Source organism: Zingiber officinale, chromosome 7B (genome assembly GCF_018446385.1).
Source record: "Zingiber officinale cultivar Zhangliang chromosome 7B, Zo_v1.1, whole genome shotgun sequence".
Classification (NCBI taxonomy): Eukaryota; Viridiplantae; Streptophyta; class Magnoliopsida; order Zingiberales; family Zingiberaceae; genus Zingiber; species Zingiber officinale.
In genome coordinates, this window is record NC_055999.1 from 88,730,940 (window position 1) to 88,746,952 (window position 16,013).

General features: G+C 37.9%; 1 protein-coding gene across 1 annotated transcript; it reads left to right on the forward strand.

Moving 5' to 3' along the window:
- Positions 1–1,432: 1,432 nt before the first annotated feature.
- On the forward strand, positions 1,433–3,651 carry LOC122004526 (pectinesterase 3-like). Its single transcript, XM_042559401.1, has 2 exons — positions 1,433–1,537; positions 3,187–3,651. The coding sequence occupies exons 1-2, from the start codon at positions 1,433–1,435 to the stop codon at positions 3,649–3,651; spliced, it is 570 nt and encodes a 189-aa protein (XP_042415335.1).
- Positions 3,652–16,013: the final 12,362 nt, after the last annotated feature.

The window sequence follows — 16,013 nt, forward strand, 5'->3', positions numbered from 1 at the left end:
AAGCTAGGTATCACTGCTCCTAGTAGATTCCATGTACTGTTATTCTCTAATAAATACCTCTTTTTTTTCCTTCATTTGGTTTGTTTTTGCCTTCTATGCACTACAGATTGGTTAATTACATTCTCCTTTTGGAATTCTGAAATTTGATAAGTTTTGTTAAATTTTCTCTTGCAGGTCGGGCAATTCGTGAGGCTTGAGTTTTTTTGATGCAAGAAGTGAGCTTTGTTAGGATGTAGCTTGCCTTGCTAATTTGTAAATTAAAAGCCATATGGAGAACAGAAAATGGAAAACATGTGATTTAATGTATATGGAGAGTAACAACTCATTTTGTATATTTTTGTATATGTGGCTACAAGATGAATTATATATGGAAGTTTATTTTGGATTTAATGTAGTAAATATTTAGTTTTGTATTGGTGGTTTGCTTAGTAAAATAAGATTGGTTGTTTGGTATTAATGAACATTAAAAACAACAGTTAAAAATGTTGTAAAAACTAGGTAAACCACAACGAAATTTTTTTGTAAAAAGTGATAAAAACAACGGTTTTATCCGTTGTAAAATATATTAAAACTGTTGTAAAAAAAATAAAACGTGTCAAATATTATCTACCACAACAGTTTATATCTGTTTTAAAAAATGTCTACAACAACGGTTTATTTCTGTTGTTGAAATTATCTACGACAACGGTTTTAAAACGTTGTCGTATCCTTCGTAGCCAAATTTTGGGCATGTAAACAACAACGGATAAAAACCGTTGTCAAATGTCTACAAAGACAACGGATTCAAAACCGTTGTCGTAGGGCAATACATTCTACAACACCCCAGTTACAATGATTTTTTAACCCTACGATAACGGATATTATCCGTTGTCGTTTGCAGTTTTTGTTGTAGTGATAACTCAGTAAAATGAGATAAGAGAAGCTTTATATGAATTATCACAAGTTAGTAAAGATGCTAAGACTAAGAATGAGACTGAATCTTTAGTAACATATGAATTTGAAAGTTTGAATTTTTGTTGGTCATGACTATCTACATAACATTTTGAAAAAAAAATTGGATTGATTAGTAAAAAGTTGCAATCTAAAGATATGAAATTTGACATTGCAATAAAGAATTTAAAAGAATTGATTTCTTATTTTGAAAGACATAGGGAGGAAGGTTTCCAATCTTCTATGATATTAAGGAAAGAGATTGCATCTAAAATGAAAATTGATTCTATTTTTCCTCAAAAACATACAACTCATAGAAAGAAACAATTTGATGAAAATTATCATGAAGAGATTTCACAATTTGTTGAGGAATCTTTTAGGATTAATTATTTTTTCTATTGTCATTGATATTGTTATTTCATCTTTAAAGAGTAGATTTGAACAATTAAACGTCTTTGGAAACATTTCTGATTTTCTGTTCAATCCTAAAAAGTTGCTTTCAATGGATGATAATAGATTGCATGAGTATTGTGATAATCTTCAAATTGCTTTAACATATAGTGGCAAATCAGATATTGATGCTGATTATTTATTTTCTGAATTGCAAGTGCTACAAATATGTTTATCAACCGAAACAAAGTCAGTTTTTGAAGTTCTTGAGTTCGTAAAAATCTTAGATTCGTAAAACATTTGATCGGTCACACTACAATACTAGCCAAAAGTTCAAAAAGGTGTTGAAAGCATTTAATAGCATTGCAACAGATATGATCGTCAAACCTGGATCTATAGTGCCCGAGAGAATAAGGGAGAGTACAAGATTTTTTCCTTGCTTTAAAGTAAGTAATGAAATTCTTCTATAATTTTTATTACTACTAATGCTACTATTATTATTGTTATTATTTTGCCATTGTTACATGATTGCATTGGAGTTATTGATGACAGTCATTTTCCAACAATAGTGTCTGGACATGATACTAATAGCTATCATAATCATTATGCAATGATTTCTCAAAATATTTTGGCAGATTGTAACTTTGATTTAGAATTCATATATGTACTCAGTGGGTGGAAGGAATCTATCCATGATTCAAATATCTTGGCAGATACTTTATCAAGAAATAACGGGCTTAAAGTTCCACAAGATATATATTTTATTATATATGTTACTTGCTTATTTTATTTTATTTTATTGTAATTTTTAAAAATTGCATATGTTATTTATATTTGGTCGTTTGATTCCACGAACATGGTTTTGATAAGTAAATATTTTTTTGATGGATGGTGGATATTCGAATGAGCACACATTTTTGGCTTCATTTCGAGGTGTGCGTTATCATCTCCAGGAATTCACTGGCCAAAATTGTCACCCAGAAAATGAAAATGAGTTGTTCAATCTTCGTCATGCCTCCTTGAGTAATGTCATTAAGAGGATATTTGGAATATTTAAATCGTAGTTTAAAATATTCAAAACAGCTCTTCCATTTTCATATACAACACAAGTTGAGGTTGTTTTGGCTTATACCGGATTGTATAATTTTCTTCACAAAGAGTATCGTTTTGATAAATTTCTAGTTGAATCAGACAATGAAATATCTTCATCCTTGCCAAAATAAATTCATGATGTTGATTGCTTTGATCAATTATTTGATACTCAAGAACAATAACGAGAAATGCCAATGCATAGAGAGATACAATAATGAATCGAATGTGAAGTGATGTTCATCGTATTGGTAATAATGAACATTATATTTTGTTCATTTTTCGTAAATTTACGAATTTTCATGAAAAAGTTTACAAATATATGTAAAAATTCTATATAAAAGTTTATAAAATCTTATGAAATTCTTTTCACAATAATAAAAGTTAATAAAATTTATCAACTCTATAAGTCTATCATTTAAAAAAATAAATACAAGACATTAAATCTTTCTATTGAATACACCTAAGCTAATATTTGAGGGTGAATACAAATTTATGTGGACGAATTAGGCAAATTGGTCATTATTTATTTTTATATTTTTCGAAACGTACTTGCGTATTTAGAATAAACGAAACTAAATCACTTGCCTATTTCAGCCTTCTTTCCCGGTTTAAATTTCGCCTCGCCTCGCCTCGCCTCGTACCTTCACACGTCGTCGGCATCATCATCCACCACAACAGCAACCAACAATGAGGCCCAACCAACTCTCCCTCAGCTTCCTCTTCTTCTTCTTCCTCCTCCTCCTCTCCTCCTCCTCCACCGCCTTCCGCCATCAGCCCGGCCTACTCAGCCTCGCCGACCTCTGCCGCCGCACCGACTACCCTGCCCTCTGCCTCGACGCCGCCAAGGCCTACGGCCACGCCTACCCGTCCCCGCCCGACGCCGCAGCGCTGCTGTCGATGCACCTCGACATGGCCGCCGACCACACGCGGACGGTCAAGGCCGAAGCGGAGGAGCTGCTCTCCAAGGGCAAGGGAAGCCCCCGCGAGAAGGGGGCGATCGACGTGTGCAACACGCAGTTCGGGGACGCCATCGACGACACGGATACGGTGCGGGAAGCGGTGAAGGGGCGCGACGCCGGCACCGCCAACACCGTCCTGAGCGCCATCATCACGTACTACGACACCTGCGACGACGCCTTCGCGGAGATCCCCCTGCCCAACCCTTTCGCGAAGCAGGACGACTCCCTCTCCAAGATCATCAGCAACGCGCTCGCGCTCGTCCCGATCGTGATTTCCTAAGAGACTCGAATTCGTGGCCAAAGAGGGGAAAATCAATTAACCATGATGTGTCTGTAGTTTCTTCTCTTTGGTTAGTCGTCCTATTAAAACTATGAATTTAAATTTCGAGTGAAGGAATTGAGATTCAAAATAAAGATGAGTAAGGGAAATAAAACAAATTCTGTAACTGCAAATGTTATTTTGAAACTGCTGGAAGATAATGATCTTTAATTTCATTTGAATTTTTCTTTCCTTTTTTTCCCTTTTTTTTTTTTTGGATGGATTGTTAAATCGAGTTTTCATATTTTGACAAATATATCATATACTCCCTTAACCCTAGATTCTTCTTTGAGGTAAATTTTGTGGCCTTTCGACTGAACATGCACATACATCTCGTCTCACTAGATTGTTGTCGAGTGCATTTTTCGGTATCTTCAACATATCCCATACCATGATAATCTTATTCGTGATAGACTTGTAATACATCAATGAATAACTTAAAGGATGCATTTCTTCCCAAGTATCTAGCTATCATCAGTTCTAAAGCATAAGAAAATGAAGCAACAACTCTTTAAACAACTGACCTGATTGCATCGCAAAGGTTAGTGCTTCTTACTTGTCGTCGTAGTATCTCGCGAGCGCAGCGGACGTCTTCCACAGGATTGAGCCGACAAGCACTAACCCTAAGTTGAGCTCAACATGTCATACTTTATGGGTTAAATATCCCTTTAAATAATCTGGTTCATTAAATCAATTAATACAGGACTAAAGAAGTCATGGCCACTATAACTGTAACAAGACCCAACAGTAATCATAGTACTAAATATCATTAACGACATAGATCAAATGTGGATGTGTAGTACAAGAATGGCACGAAATGTGATCTACAAGTGTCTATTCTCAATAAGTCATCTTTATGACCCAAACGGGTCCAAATCATATTTACCTAAACTTGATGTTAAACTGCAGTGGTAAATCATGATTCGACTTTATGACTCCAAACGGAGTTCATATCATATTTACAACAACCAAATGCAAAAACTACAATAGTAAATATGACATTCACAAAATTATGTACACATATAAGAAAAATTGTAATGTATACAATAAGCAAAGAATATGTATTCATGAACATAGAGCATCACACAAAATACAGATTCCTATACAATGAGTACTTCATCAAAGGAAGAACCCCCATATTTAGTACATGTTGATGAAACACCTTGGGTGGCAAACTCTTGGTGAGTGGATTCGCTAACATGGAATCTGTCTTTATATACTCTATCATTATTTGACCATTCTGAATTCTTTCTTTAATCGCCAAAAATTTTATGTCGATGTGTTTAGACTTCGATGAACTGCAGTTGTTCTTGGAATATAATTCTACAGTTTTGTTATCACAGTTGATCCTCAATGGCCTGTCAATGCCCCAATGATTTGTAACCCTATGATAAAGTTCCGCATCCATATCTCGTGGTTGGAAGCTTCATAGCAGGTTATGAACTCTGCCTCTATAGTGAAAGTGGCTATTAGCGTCTGTTTGACACTTTTCCATGATATAGCCCCTTCCACCAACATGAAGATATAACCTGAAGTGGACCTCCTACTATCCAAGCATCCCGCAAAATCAGAGTCTGAATATCCAATGATCTCCAGATGACTCGATCTCCAATAAGTGAGCATGTAATCCTTCGTTCTCTGTAGATACTGCATAACCCTCTTTACGACTTTCCAATGCGCTGATACAGGGTTACTCAAATATCTACCCAATATCCCCACAATGTACGCAAAATCCGGACGCATACATACCTGAGCATACATCAAACTCCCTACTGCTGATGCATAGGGGAATTGCTGCATTTCTTTTATCTCAAGTTCATTACGTGGACATTGGTGCAAGCTAAGTTTATCACCCTTTACTACCCGAGTATCGCTGGGAGCACAACTCTGCATACTATACCGAATGAGCACCTTTTCTATATAGGCCTTTTGTGATAGTCCAAGTGTGTACCTTGAACGATCATGAACAATCTATATGCCTAAGACAAAAGATGCTTCACCAAGATCCTTCATTTCAAATTTATCGGATAGAAATGACTTGATTTCTAGCAATAGAGTCATATCATTGCTTGCAAGCAATATATCATCCACGTAAAGAACAAGTATTATAAACTTGCTCCCACTGAACTTGATATATAAACATTGATCAACTGGATTCTCCTTGAAACCATATAAAGAAACTACTTGATCAAACTTTCGGTATCATTGACGAGATGCCTGGTTTAAACCATAAATGGACTTCCTTAGTTTACATACTAGGTTCTTTGAGTCATCCAACTCAAAATTCTCCGGTTGCACTATGTATATAGTCTCTTCAATGTTTCCATTGAGAAACACAGTCTTAACGTCCATTTGGTGTAGCTCTAGATCATAATGAGCTACAAGTGCCATGATTACCCTAAGGGAGTCTCGTTGAAACCAGCGAAAATGTCTCCTTGTAATCGATGTCCTCCTTTTGAGTGAATCCCTTGGCGACTAGGCGTGCCTTATACTTTTCAACATTGCCATGTGAATATCGTTTGGTTTTAAATATCCATTTATAACCAATGGGTTTCACACCTTCGAGCAATTCTACAAGTTCCCAAACGCCGTTGTCCGCCATAGACTTCATCTCTTCCTTCATGGCATTGATCCATTTTTTCGGATGAGAATATTGTTTGACTTCTTAGAATGATATGGGATCATCTTCTAACCCAATGTCAAATTCATACTCTTGGAGATAAACATAATCACGAGACATCGTGGATCTCCTCTCTCTAATGGATCTTCTTAGTGGCACTTGATCTTGAGGTGGTTGGGAGACATTCTCAACCATAGGAGGGAATTCCTCTATTTGAGATGATGTACCTTCCAAATGAATTGGAGGTGACATGGGAATATCATGGCCAACTTCCCCTTCCGATTGTGCAACTTCAACTATATATGGAATGATAACCATTTCACTATCAGTTGCATTAGTAGTTACCATATTAGGATCACTAATGTTCTCCTCAAATGATATTTCTCTAGTTTTATCACTCCCACCATCCTCAATGAATTTGGCATTACTCGTCTCGAAAAAGGATCTACTTAAGGGGTTATAGAACTTGAAACCTCTTGAGTTTTCAGAGTATCCTACAAAATGGTAACTAATAGTTCTTGAGTCCAATTTCCTTTCATTAAGCCTAGAGGGCCTAGCTTCAGCTGGACAACCCCAGACATGTAGATGCCTAAGACTAGGTGCTCTACCTGTCCACAACTCGTATGAGGTTTTTGTTACTACCTTACTAGGAACTCTGTTGAGTAGGCAAACCATAATCTTGAGTGTTTCACCCCACAAGGACTCTGGTAGAGAGGAAAATGTAATCATACTTCTCACCATGTCCTTGAGGGTTCGGTTTCGTCGCTCTGCTAAACCATTCTGCTAAGGTGTCCCAGGCATAGTATATTGTGCCATGATACCGCACTCAGCAAGGTAATCCGCAAAAGGCCCAAGACGTTGTTCACCTGATCCGTTAGACCTACCATAGTATTCACCACCACGGTCTGATCTTACGGCCTTAATCTTCTTACCAAGTTGATTTTCAATTTCGGCTTTGAAGGTTTTGAACATGTCTGGGGATTGTGACTTCTCATAAATAAGATATAAGTATCCATACTAAGAATAATCATCTATAAAGCTTATAAAATATGATTGACCATTCCAAGAAGTCTTAGGAAATGGTCCACATATATCCGTATGTATAAGCTCTAAGACTCCATTACTCCGCATTGAGCCCTTATTACTTTTGTTAGTTGTTTCCCCCTTGATACACTCTATGCAGATTCCAAAATCTCACACATCAAGAGAATTGAGAATTCCTAGTGACATTAACCATTCTAGGCGTTGTTTAGAGATATGCCCTAAACGCTTATGCCACAGCATGGATGAATTCTCATTTGTCACACCACGCTTCACACCTATACTATGCATCACAAGATTATCCGTATGAGTTTCAGTGTCTAATCTATATAGCTTATCAATCAAGGAACCAGTACCACACAAAATAGAATTTCAAAAAATACTAAACTTTCTATTTCCAAATGAACAAGTGTATCCGGATTTGTCCAAACATGAAATAGAAATTAAGTTCCGTTTAAAAGACGACACTACAAATGTATTTTCCAAATTCAAAAGTACATTATTCCCCAAACAAACTCTAAAGACACCTATTGCCTCTACTTTTACCTTCTTGTCCGTTCCGGTATAGATGAATCTTTCGGCATCAATTGGCATTCGGCTCATGAGGCAACCCTGCATAGTTACACTTATGTGATTAGTTGCACCAGTATCTATCCACTAAGTGTTATTAGGTACTGTAGCTAGGTTGACTTCTGAACTAACAAAGTTGAGAAGTATACCTTTCTTGGCACGCTAATTGGCGTATCTAGGGCAATCCTTCTTCAGATGACCTTTCTTTTTACAAAAGAAATAAGTTGGGTCTAGATCTTGTTGCTTTTGCACATTATGCCCTAAAGCCCCAGTCACTGCAAGTTGTTTACCCTTACCTTTAACATTACCCTTCTTCCTTTTCTTGTTCGAATACTGAGATGAGGATGCATAGTGAGCACTTTGAGATGTGTCACCCCTTAATCTCTCTTCTTCTTGTACACACTGAGCTATGAGCTCATTTACTGTCCATTTCTCCTTTTGAGTATTATAGCTAATCTTAAAAGGAGTGAAATGTGTAGGCAAAGAGATTAAGATGAGGTTCACAAGGACACTTTTAGACATATCTAACTTTAGTGTCTTAAGTCTTGTAACCAAGTTAGACATCACCATGATGTACTCTCTAATGTTATCCTTTCCTGTGTACTGCATGGACACTAACTTCGTGAGAAGTGTAGTAGTCTCGACCTTTTCGTTTAAGGCGAATCAGTCCGCTAATTCCTTAAGAAAGGTTTTAGCATCCTCCTTCTCAGTTATCGAACTCCTTAGTAATTCAGGAATTGACATTCTCATGATCATTAGACTCATGCGATTAGATCACTCCCACTTGTCAAAGTTCACCTTTTGATCCGCAGTCGAATCATCAGTCAAAGGTGCAGGGCAATCATACCTAAAGGCATAGTCTAGATCCATGCAGCCCAATAAAATCGTAATATGTTCTTTCCATGGTCCAAAGTTTGTACAAGTAAGCACGGGAATGTTGTTCAGATTAGAAGACACTGAGAACACTACATAACCAAATGCAAAGAACATAGCTCAATTTAGTAAACATGTATCTAGTGCAATAACAAAAGTAACAAATAAAACATGCATCTGTATGGGCATACATAGAGATATCTAGTGCAACATTACATTAAGTCTTTGGACTAAATTGTAACTTATCATTGGTACTCTCTAAATAACTCATGATCACCTTCATCTGCCACATAACTCGCCTTCCTTTGGACCGACACATCATGTGCATGATACTTTATTCATGAGCTTCTTTATTTAGCTTATGTTTTCTAGCCACTCACAATACTTTCAATCGGCCACACACGCCCCTTCCTTTGGGCCGACACACCATGCACATGATCAAGAAGTTTAACTTCATTTGTGAACTTCCTTAAACATATATCCGACATAAGAATAATTTTCCTTTGGGCCAATCACCATTAGCATGAACATACATCCCTTTACACTAATACTCCTAGCCGCCTCAATAGTTCTCGCTTTGGTGATAGTATTGATTCTGTTGGTTCCTTTGGAGGCCGACAAGAGGAGAGGGATGAATTGCCTTGAAAAAATAAATCTACCCTTTCTCGGACTATCAACTAAATAAAGAATACTTGTAATTAAAAAGACAGAGACTAATTAAAATAAAGCAGACACAAAGGAGTTACTTGGTTTACAATCAGAAGATTGCTAATCCAAGGAGAATGTAGCGCACTATCTTGTTGGTTGGTCCTAGGAAGATCGTACCGGCTCCACTATATAAAAATTTTGTACAAGTGTCGAACCTTTCCTAACAACCTATTGTGTTCTTTAGAAATTAAATTCAGAATCACAAACGAAACTTAACATTATTGATTCTAAATTTAACTTATCTGTTCTTAGTGGTTTAGACTTTGATCGCAAACGATACTTAACATTATAGATCCAAATCCACCTAGGTTACAAATTTAATTAAATATTTATTTTAGAAATCGACTCCCAGGTCAAACATGGTGAGGCACTTGGCCTTCTTGGGTATGAGAACATCCACCATTGCCTCGACAAAGCCTCTTAACAAAATTCAATATTTAATTTCCTTATATAACCTTAAGTTTAACCAAAAAGAACAATCGAATCACAAGATCGACAAATAAAATAAAAGAAACACAACTTCGAATTACAAATCCGAAAATCTAGAATCTCTAGCCTCTTGTGTTTGGTATTTCAAAATCCATACAAAGAAAAACTAGTATGATGCGGAAAAGAATTACTAGTTATACCTTTCCTTGTAAGAAACAACCTCTTGATCTTCTACCGTATTCCTCTTCTTATCTCGGATATTGTGTGGGCAACAATCTACTGAGATGAGAATCCACCAAGCCTCCTTCTTCGTTCTTCCAAGTTTCGGCCAAGCTAATTTCTCCAAGAGAAAGCAAGTCCCGGCCACCTCCACCAAGCTCCAAGGGATGCTAGAAACAAAGCCACCTTTTTCTCCTTCTTCTCCAAGCAAGATCCAGCCACCTTCCAAGCTCCAAGAGATGATGAGGTTCGGCCAAGGAGAAGAAAGAAAAAGGAGAAGGGAGAAATAAGAGGGCCGGCCACACCAAGGAAGAGGGGGAGGAAAAATAGAAGAGAGTTCACCTTGTGAAGGAACCCCCTATCTCTCTTTTATAATCCTTGGTCTTGGCAAATAAGGAAAGTTTTAATAAAAACTTCCTTATTTTCTTTGTCATGAAAAGGAAAATTTAATTGATAAAAAACAATTTATTTTTCTTTTATTAAAGTGGCCGGCCACCTCTAATTCTCCAAGGAAGGAAAGTTTTAATCACAAGAATTAAAACTTCCTAATTTATTTCCAGAAATTTTTAAAATAAAAATTTCTCTATTAATTTTTCCCTTCATGGTTATTTATAAAAGCAAATTTTATAAATTAAAATCTCTCTATTAAAACATGTGGATGATTTCCAAAAAGGAAAGTTATCTTTAAAATTAGAAACTTCCTCTCAATCTACAAATAAGGAAAGATATCAAATCTTTTCTTAATCTTTTGTAGAAACTATAATAGGAAAAATTTAATTTTAAAACTCTCTTTTAAAATCATGAACATGATTTCATAAAAGGAAAGTTTTATAAAAAATTAAAATCTTCCTTTCAATCTACAAATAAGGAAAGATATCAAATCTTTTCTTAATCTTTTGTAGAAACTATAAAAGGAAAGACTTAATTTTAAAACTCTTTTTTAAAATCATGAGGATGGTTGCATAAAAGGAAAGTTTTATAAAAAATTAAAATCTTTCTTTTAACTACAAATAAGGAAAGATATCAAACCTTTCACTTAATCTTTTGTAGAAATCTATAAAAGGAAAGATTTAAATTTTAAACTCTCTTTTAAAACCATGGTATCCACATAAGAAAGATTTAAAAAATAAAATCCTTTTTAATTTAATGTGGCCGGCCACACCAAGCTTGGATTCAAGCTAGGGCCGACCACACAACTTGGCTCATCCTATTTGCTTGGCTGGCCCAAGCTAGGGTTCCAAGCTTGCTTGGCTGGCCACCTTAGGATGGGTATAAAGGTGGGTATAGGTGGGTATAATACTTTATTAATAAGAGGCTACGATAGGGACCGAGAGGAGGAATTGGTTTTGGTCTCTCGATGAAATTAAGCTTCCCGTGTTCGCCCTGAACACCCAACTTAATTTCATCAATAATAATTCATTCCACTAAATAATTATTATTGAACTACCGCACTAATCCCAAATTACATTTTGGGCTCCTTCTTATCATGAGTGTATTAGTCTCCCTGTGTTTAAGATGTCAAATGTCCACTAATTAAATGAGTTACTGACAACTCTCTTTAATTAATATCTTAGTCCAAGAGTAGTACCACTCAACCTTATTGTCATGTCGGACTAAGTCCACCTGCAGGGTTTAACATGACAATCCTTATGAGCTCCTCTTGGGGACATTATCAACCTAGATTACTAGGACATAGTTTCCTTCTATAATCAACAACACACACTATAAATAATATCATTTCCCAACTTATCGGGGCTTTTGATTTATCGAGCTAAATCTCACCCTTTGATAAGTCAAAGAAATAAATACAAAATATATGTGCTTGTTATTATATTAGGATTAAGAGCACACACTTCCATAATAACTAAGGTCTTGTTCTTTTATTAAATCAGTATAAAAAGAACTTACCTTAAATGGTCCTGCTCAATACACTCAGAGTGTACTAGTGTAATTTATCAGTTAAGATAAACTAATACCTAATTACACTATGACTATTCCAATGGTTTGTTCCTTTCCATCTCAGTCATGAGCTACTGTTTATAATTTATAAGGAATTGATAACATGATTTTTTGTGTGTGACACCACATACCATGTTATCTACAATATAAATTAATCGAACAACTACACTTAACTTATAAATATAGATATTTGACCAATATGATTCTTATTTCTAAGTAAATGTTTATACAAAAAGTTAGACTTTTAGTATACATTCCAACATATCTGAAAATCTCCTTCGGGCGGAGTAGCCTCTTACAGCGTTAACAGCACAGAAGAAAAGTATAGCACAGACAAATGGATTACAAGTGACTTGCTCTAACTGTTGAAATCAGTGCTATATTTATAGCACTATTTCAAGCGCATGGAAGGGTTCCGGGTGTCTGAGAGGGGATAAAACTTTATCCCCAACGCTTCGGTCAGTGTCCACATCATCACAGATAGAATTTAGGTTCTGGGCGCCCCGACCACATTAAAGACTCCGGGCGCCCAGAATGGTTTCGGGTGCCCGGACCACATAAGTTAACCGAGTTGACTTTTTGTGGTCCGGTTCCTCTGCTCCGGTTCAGCTCATCTCAGTCAGGGTCTTCCGCTCTATCTCCATTAGCTTGGGTGATCTCGGTCATTCGGAATAGGGCTCACCCGATCCCAAGTTCCGGCCTTCTCCTCGAGCAGCCTTCCTGCCTGGTTTCTCGTCCCTCGAACGTCGCATACATTCTTCTCATCCACTAGTGTATTCTTCGGTATCTTCAGCATACCCTATACCATGGTATTCTTATTCTTCCCTCCTCCTCTCTGATTCTCATAGTTTATTCAGATGTTGATTGGGCAGGTTGCCCCGATGACCGTCGGTCTACTAGGCTACTATATTTTTCTTGGCAACACTCTTATCTCCTAGAATTCTAAGAAGTAGTAGGTGGTTGCTCGCTCCAGTATTAAATTAGAATATCGTGCCTTGGCGCTTACCACTGTTGAATTATGCTAAATCCAGTCACTTCTTGGTGAGCTCCATGTTCCCATGTTGCAACCACTGGTATTCTGGTGTGACAACATTGGAGCCATGTTTCTCACAGCCAATCCGATTTTTCATGCTCATACGAAGCACATTGAGATTGACTTTCATTTTATTCATGAGCATGTTGCTCGAAAGACACTTCTTATTCGGTACATATCTACCAAGGATCAGGTTGCTGACATTTTCACAAAAGATCTATCGTCACATCGCTTTACTCTTCTTCAAGACAAGCTCACGGTGTGTGCCTCCTCGTTTTGCTTGCAGGAGGGTGTTAAGGGATATACTTCCCATGATTTTAGGGATTCTGGATTAGGTTTACAATTATCTCCAAATCCTTAGTGATCGTATCTAATCCCATAAATTAAGGATCTATATTTATTTGTATTTATCATGACCCCACAAATTAAGGATCTTTAGTTGCCATTATTTCTCTTTAAATGGTGTATCAACAATTGTAGTTCTATGATAAGTGATCCTGTTCAGAATCTGAGTCAGATGGAGGCCAGCGGAGATGATGTTGGTGTTGACGGAGAGGCGACTTTGACACACCCTATGTACTCACATCCGAAAAGCTAACCCCCACATGGAACTCCAAGGTCTATAACATGAGGACTGGTGGTACTTGAACTCTGCACACACTCAGACAACTACCTGGAGCATTAGAGACCAGAAACCAGGGAAAAGGTCCCCGGCATAGGCCCTTCGATGTTCAAGTCAGGTCCTTTTCCCTCGGAAGAACAGTGTACGATATAAAAAGAACTGTTGAAGATGAGTGCATATGTATGTGTACATGGCCAAGGAAGAGGACCTCCCTTTTTATATGACGCTGCATACCTTTAGAGTCTGACCATTGTCAGAGAATGTCGGGTGTCAGAGCCTGTTGGGTGAGAGAGATTGTACGGCAACCTCCTATTGGTAGAAGAAAGGTTTCACTCTCAGGGAGTGGCAAACCACTGGAATATTCCTTGGTGCCTGCCAGTTATTTTCTAACAGGAGGTTACCATTCTATGGCATTGTTGTCGCTTAGTGTTTTCCGTCCCACCCAGGTCCAGCTACAGGCAACTCGGGATGGCCATTCAGATGAGTTACTAGGGCTGAGCCTTGATGAAAAGGATGAGCTGTGGTGGACCGACCGGGGTTTATATGAGACTGCGATGAGAGACTCATCTTTCATGATTTGACCGTTGGAGAGCCGGTCGGGAGTTTTCTAAGTAAAAGTGTTAGGTGTAGGACCGTTAGATTCGATAGAGGGGGGGTGAATATCGATTCGAAAATATCGAGTAAAAATACGCAGCGGAAAAGTAAATGAACACAGTTGTTTTTACTTCGTTCGGAGCCTGTGACGACTCCTACTCGAAGGCCCGTGGTCCTTGACCACTTTCGTTGGACAATCACTATCAATTCGAATATTACAGAGTTAAGTACAAGAATTGACAGATAAAGAAAATACCGACAATAGAATTAAAACAAAACCAGCACTGAGTCAGAGAGCTTTTCGTGGCGTCGCAAGAGCACAGAGCAGCAGATCTTGGATTCTTAGTTCTTCTGGAAGCTCCACCCTTGCCCCTTCTTTTATATGAAGCTCAGGGCGCCCCGGATCCCTTCTAGGTGCCCTGGTGGGACGTGGCAGGTCCAACCAGTGAGCTCCACGTGGCGACGCGCAATCGGGATAAAACTTGCCTCTGGGGATCCCTCCGGGCGCCCGGACCCTTCTTCTCCAAAAGTCCTTCCTGCAAGAAAAGGTTAGTCCGAGGCAAATGTACCCTGCAGCAAAGATTGTTAGCACAGTTTTATAAATAAGCAAAGTATGACTTAGATTCCGTCTTTCCGAGACCGGAATCTAGTCACGATCTCGACTTAGATATCCGAAATGGATCTAAGTCGGATCGACGCCTAATGTTCCCTTCCCGGGAACGCGTCCTCACAGTCACTCCCTTCTAGTGACTTACCTTTACTCACCTGCCAAACGTCCGGTCAGCCCTTCGACCCGTCTGGACTTCTCGCCAGCTATCCGGTCAGCCCATAGACCTAGCTGGACTTCTCGCCAAGCGTCCGGTCAGCCCGTCGACCCACTTGGACTTCTCGCCAGCTATCCGGTCAGCCCGTCGACCTAGCTGGACTTCTCGCCAAGCGTCCGGTCAGCCCGTCGACCCGCTTGGACTTCTCGCCAGCTATCCGGTCAGCCCGTCGACCTAGCTGGGCTTCGTGCCAAACATCCGGTCAGCCCGTCGACCTGTCTGGGCTTCTCCTGCACACTCGATCAGAATGTTAGACAACAACAAACTAACTTAACCTGATTTGTCATTCATCAAAACCTGGGTTAAATCGTTAGTGCTAACCGCACCAACAATCTCCCCCTTTTTGATGGAATGACAACCTGGTTAAGTTAGTGAAAACATATGCAAGAAAAAAAACAAGCATTTAAAGGGTTTTTAAGTTAGTTTGTATTTTCAATTCTGGTTTAGCTAACTTAACCACCTAACCCTCCCCCTTTGGCATTCATCAAAAATAGGCATGGATTAAGTAAGCATAGACTTTAGTAAAAAAAATGTTAAGATAATCTGGGGGAGTTCTAAATTTCAAGATCAAATTTTAAATTTTCAAGTTTCAATTTTGAAATACTTTTCAAATAAGTTTTCAAAAATTCCAAGACTGAGTTTGAAAATTTTATTTTTCAAAACTGATTGAAAAACACTAGAAAAGTTCAGTTTTCTAGAATACTAGAAAAGTACTAGTTTCAAAACCATGGTTTAAAATACTAGAAAAGTTCAGTTTTCAAGGACTAAGTAAAAAGGATAAAAAGTTTGTGATTTAAAACAAAAAATTGTGAGTTGATTTAAGAAATTTTT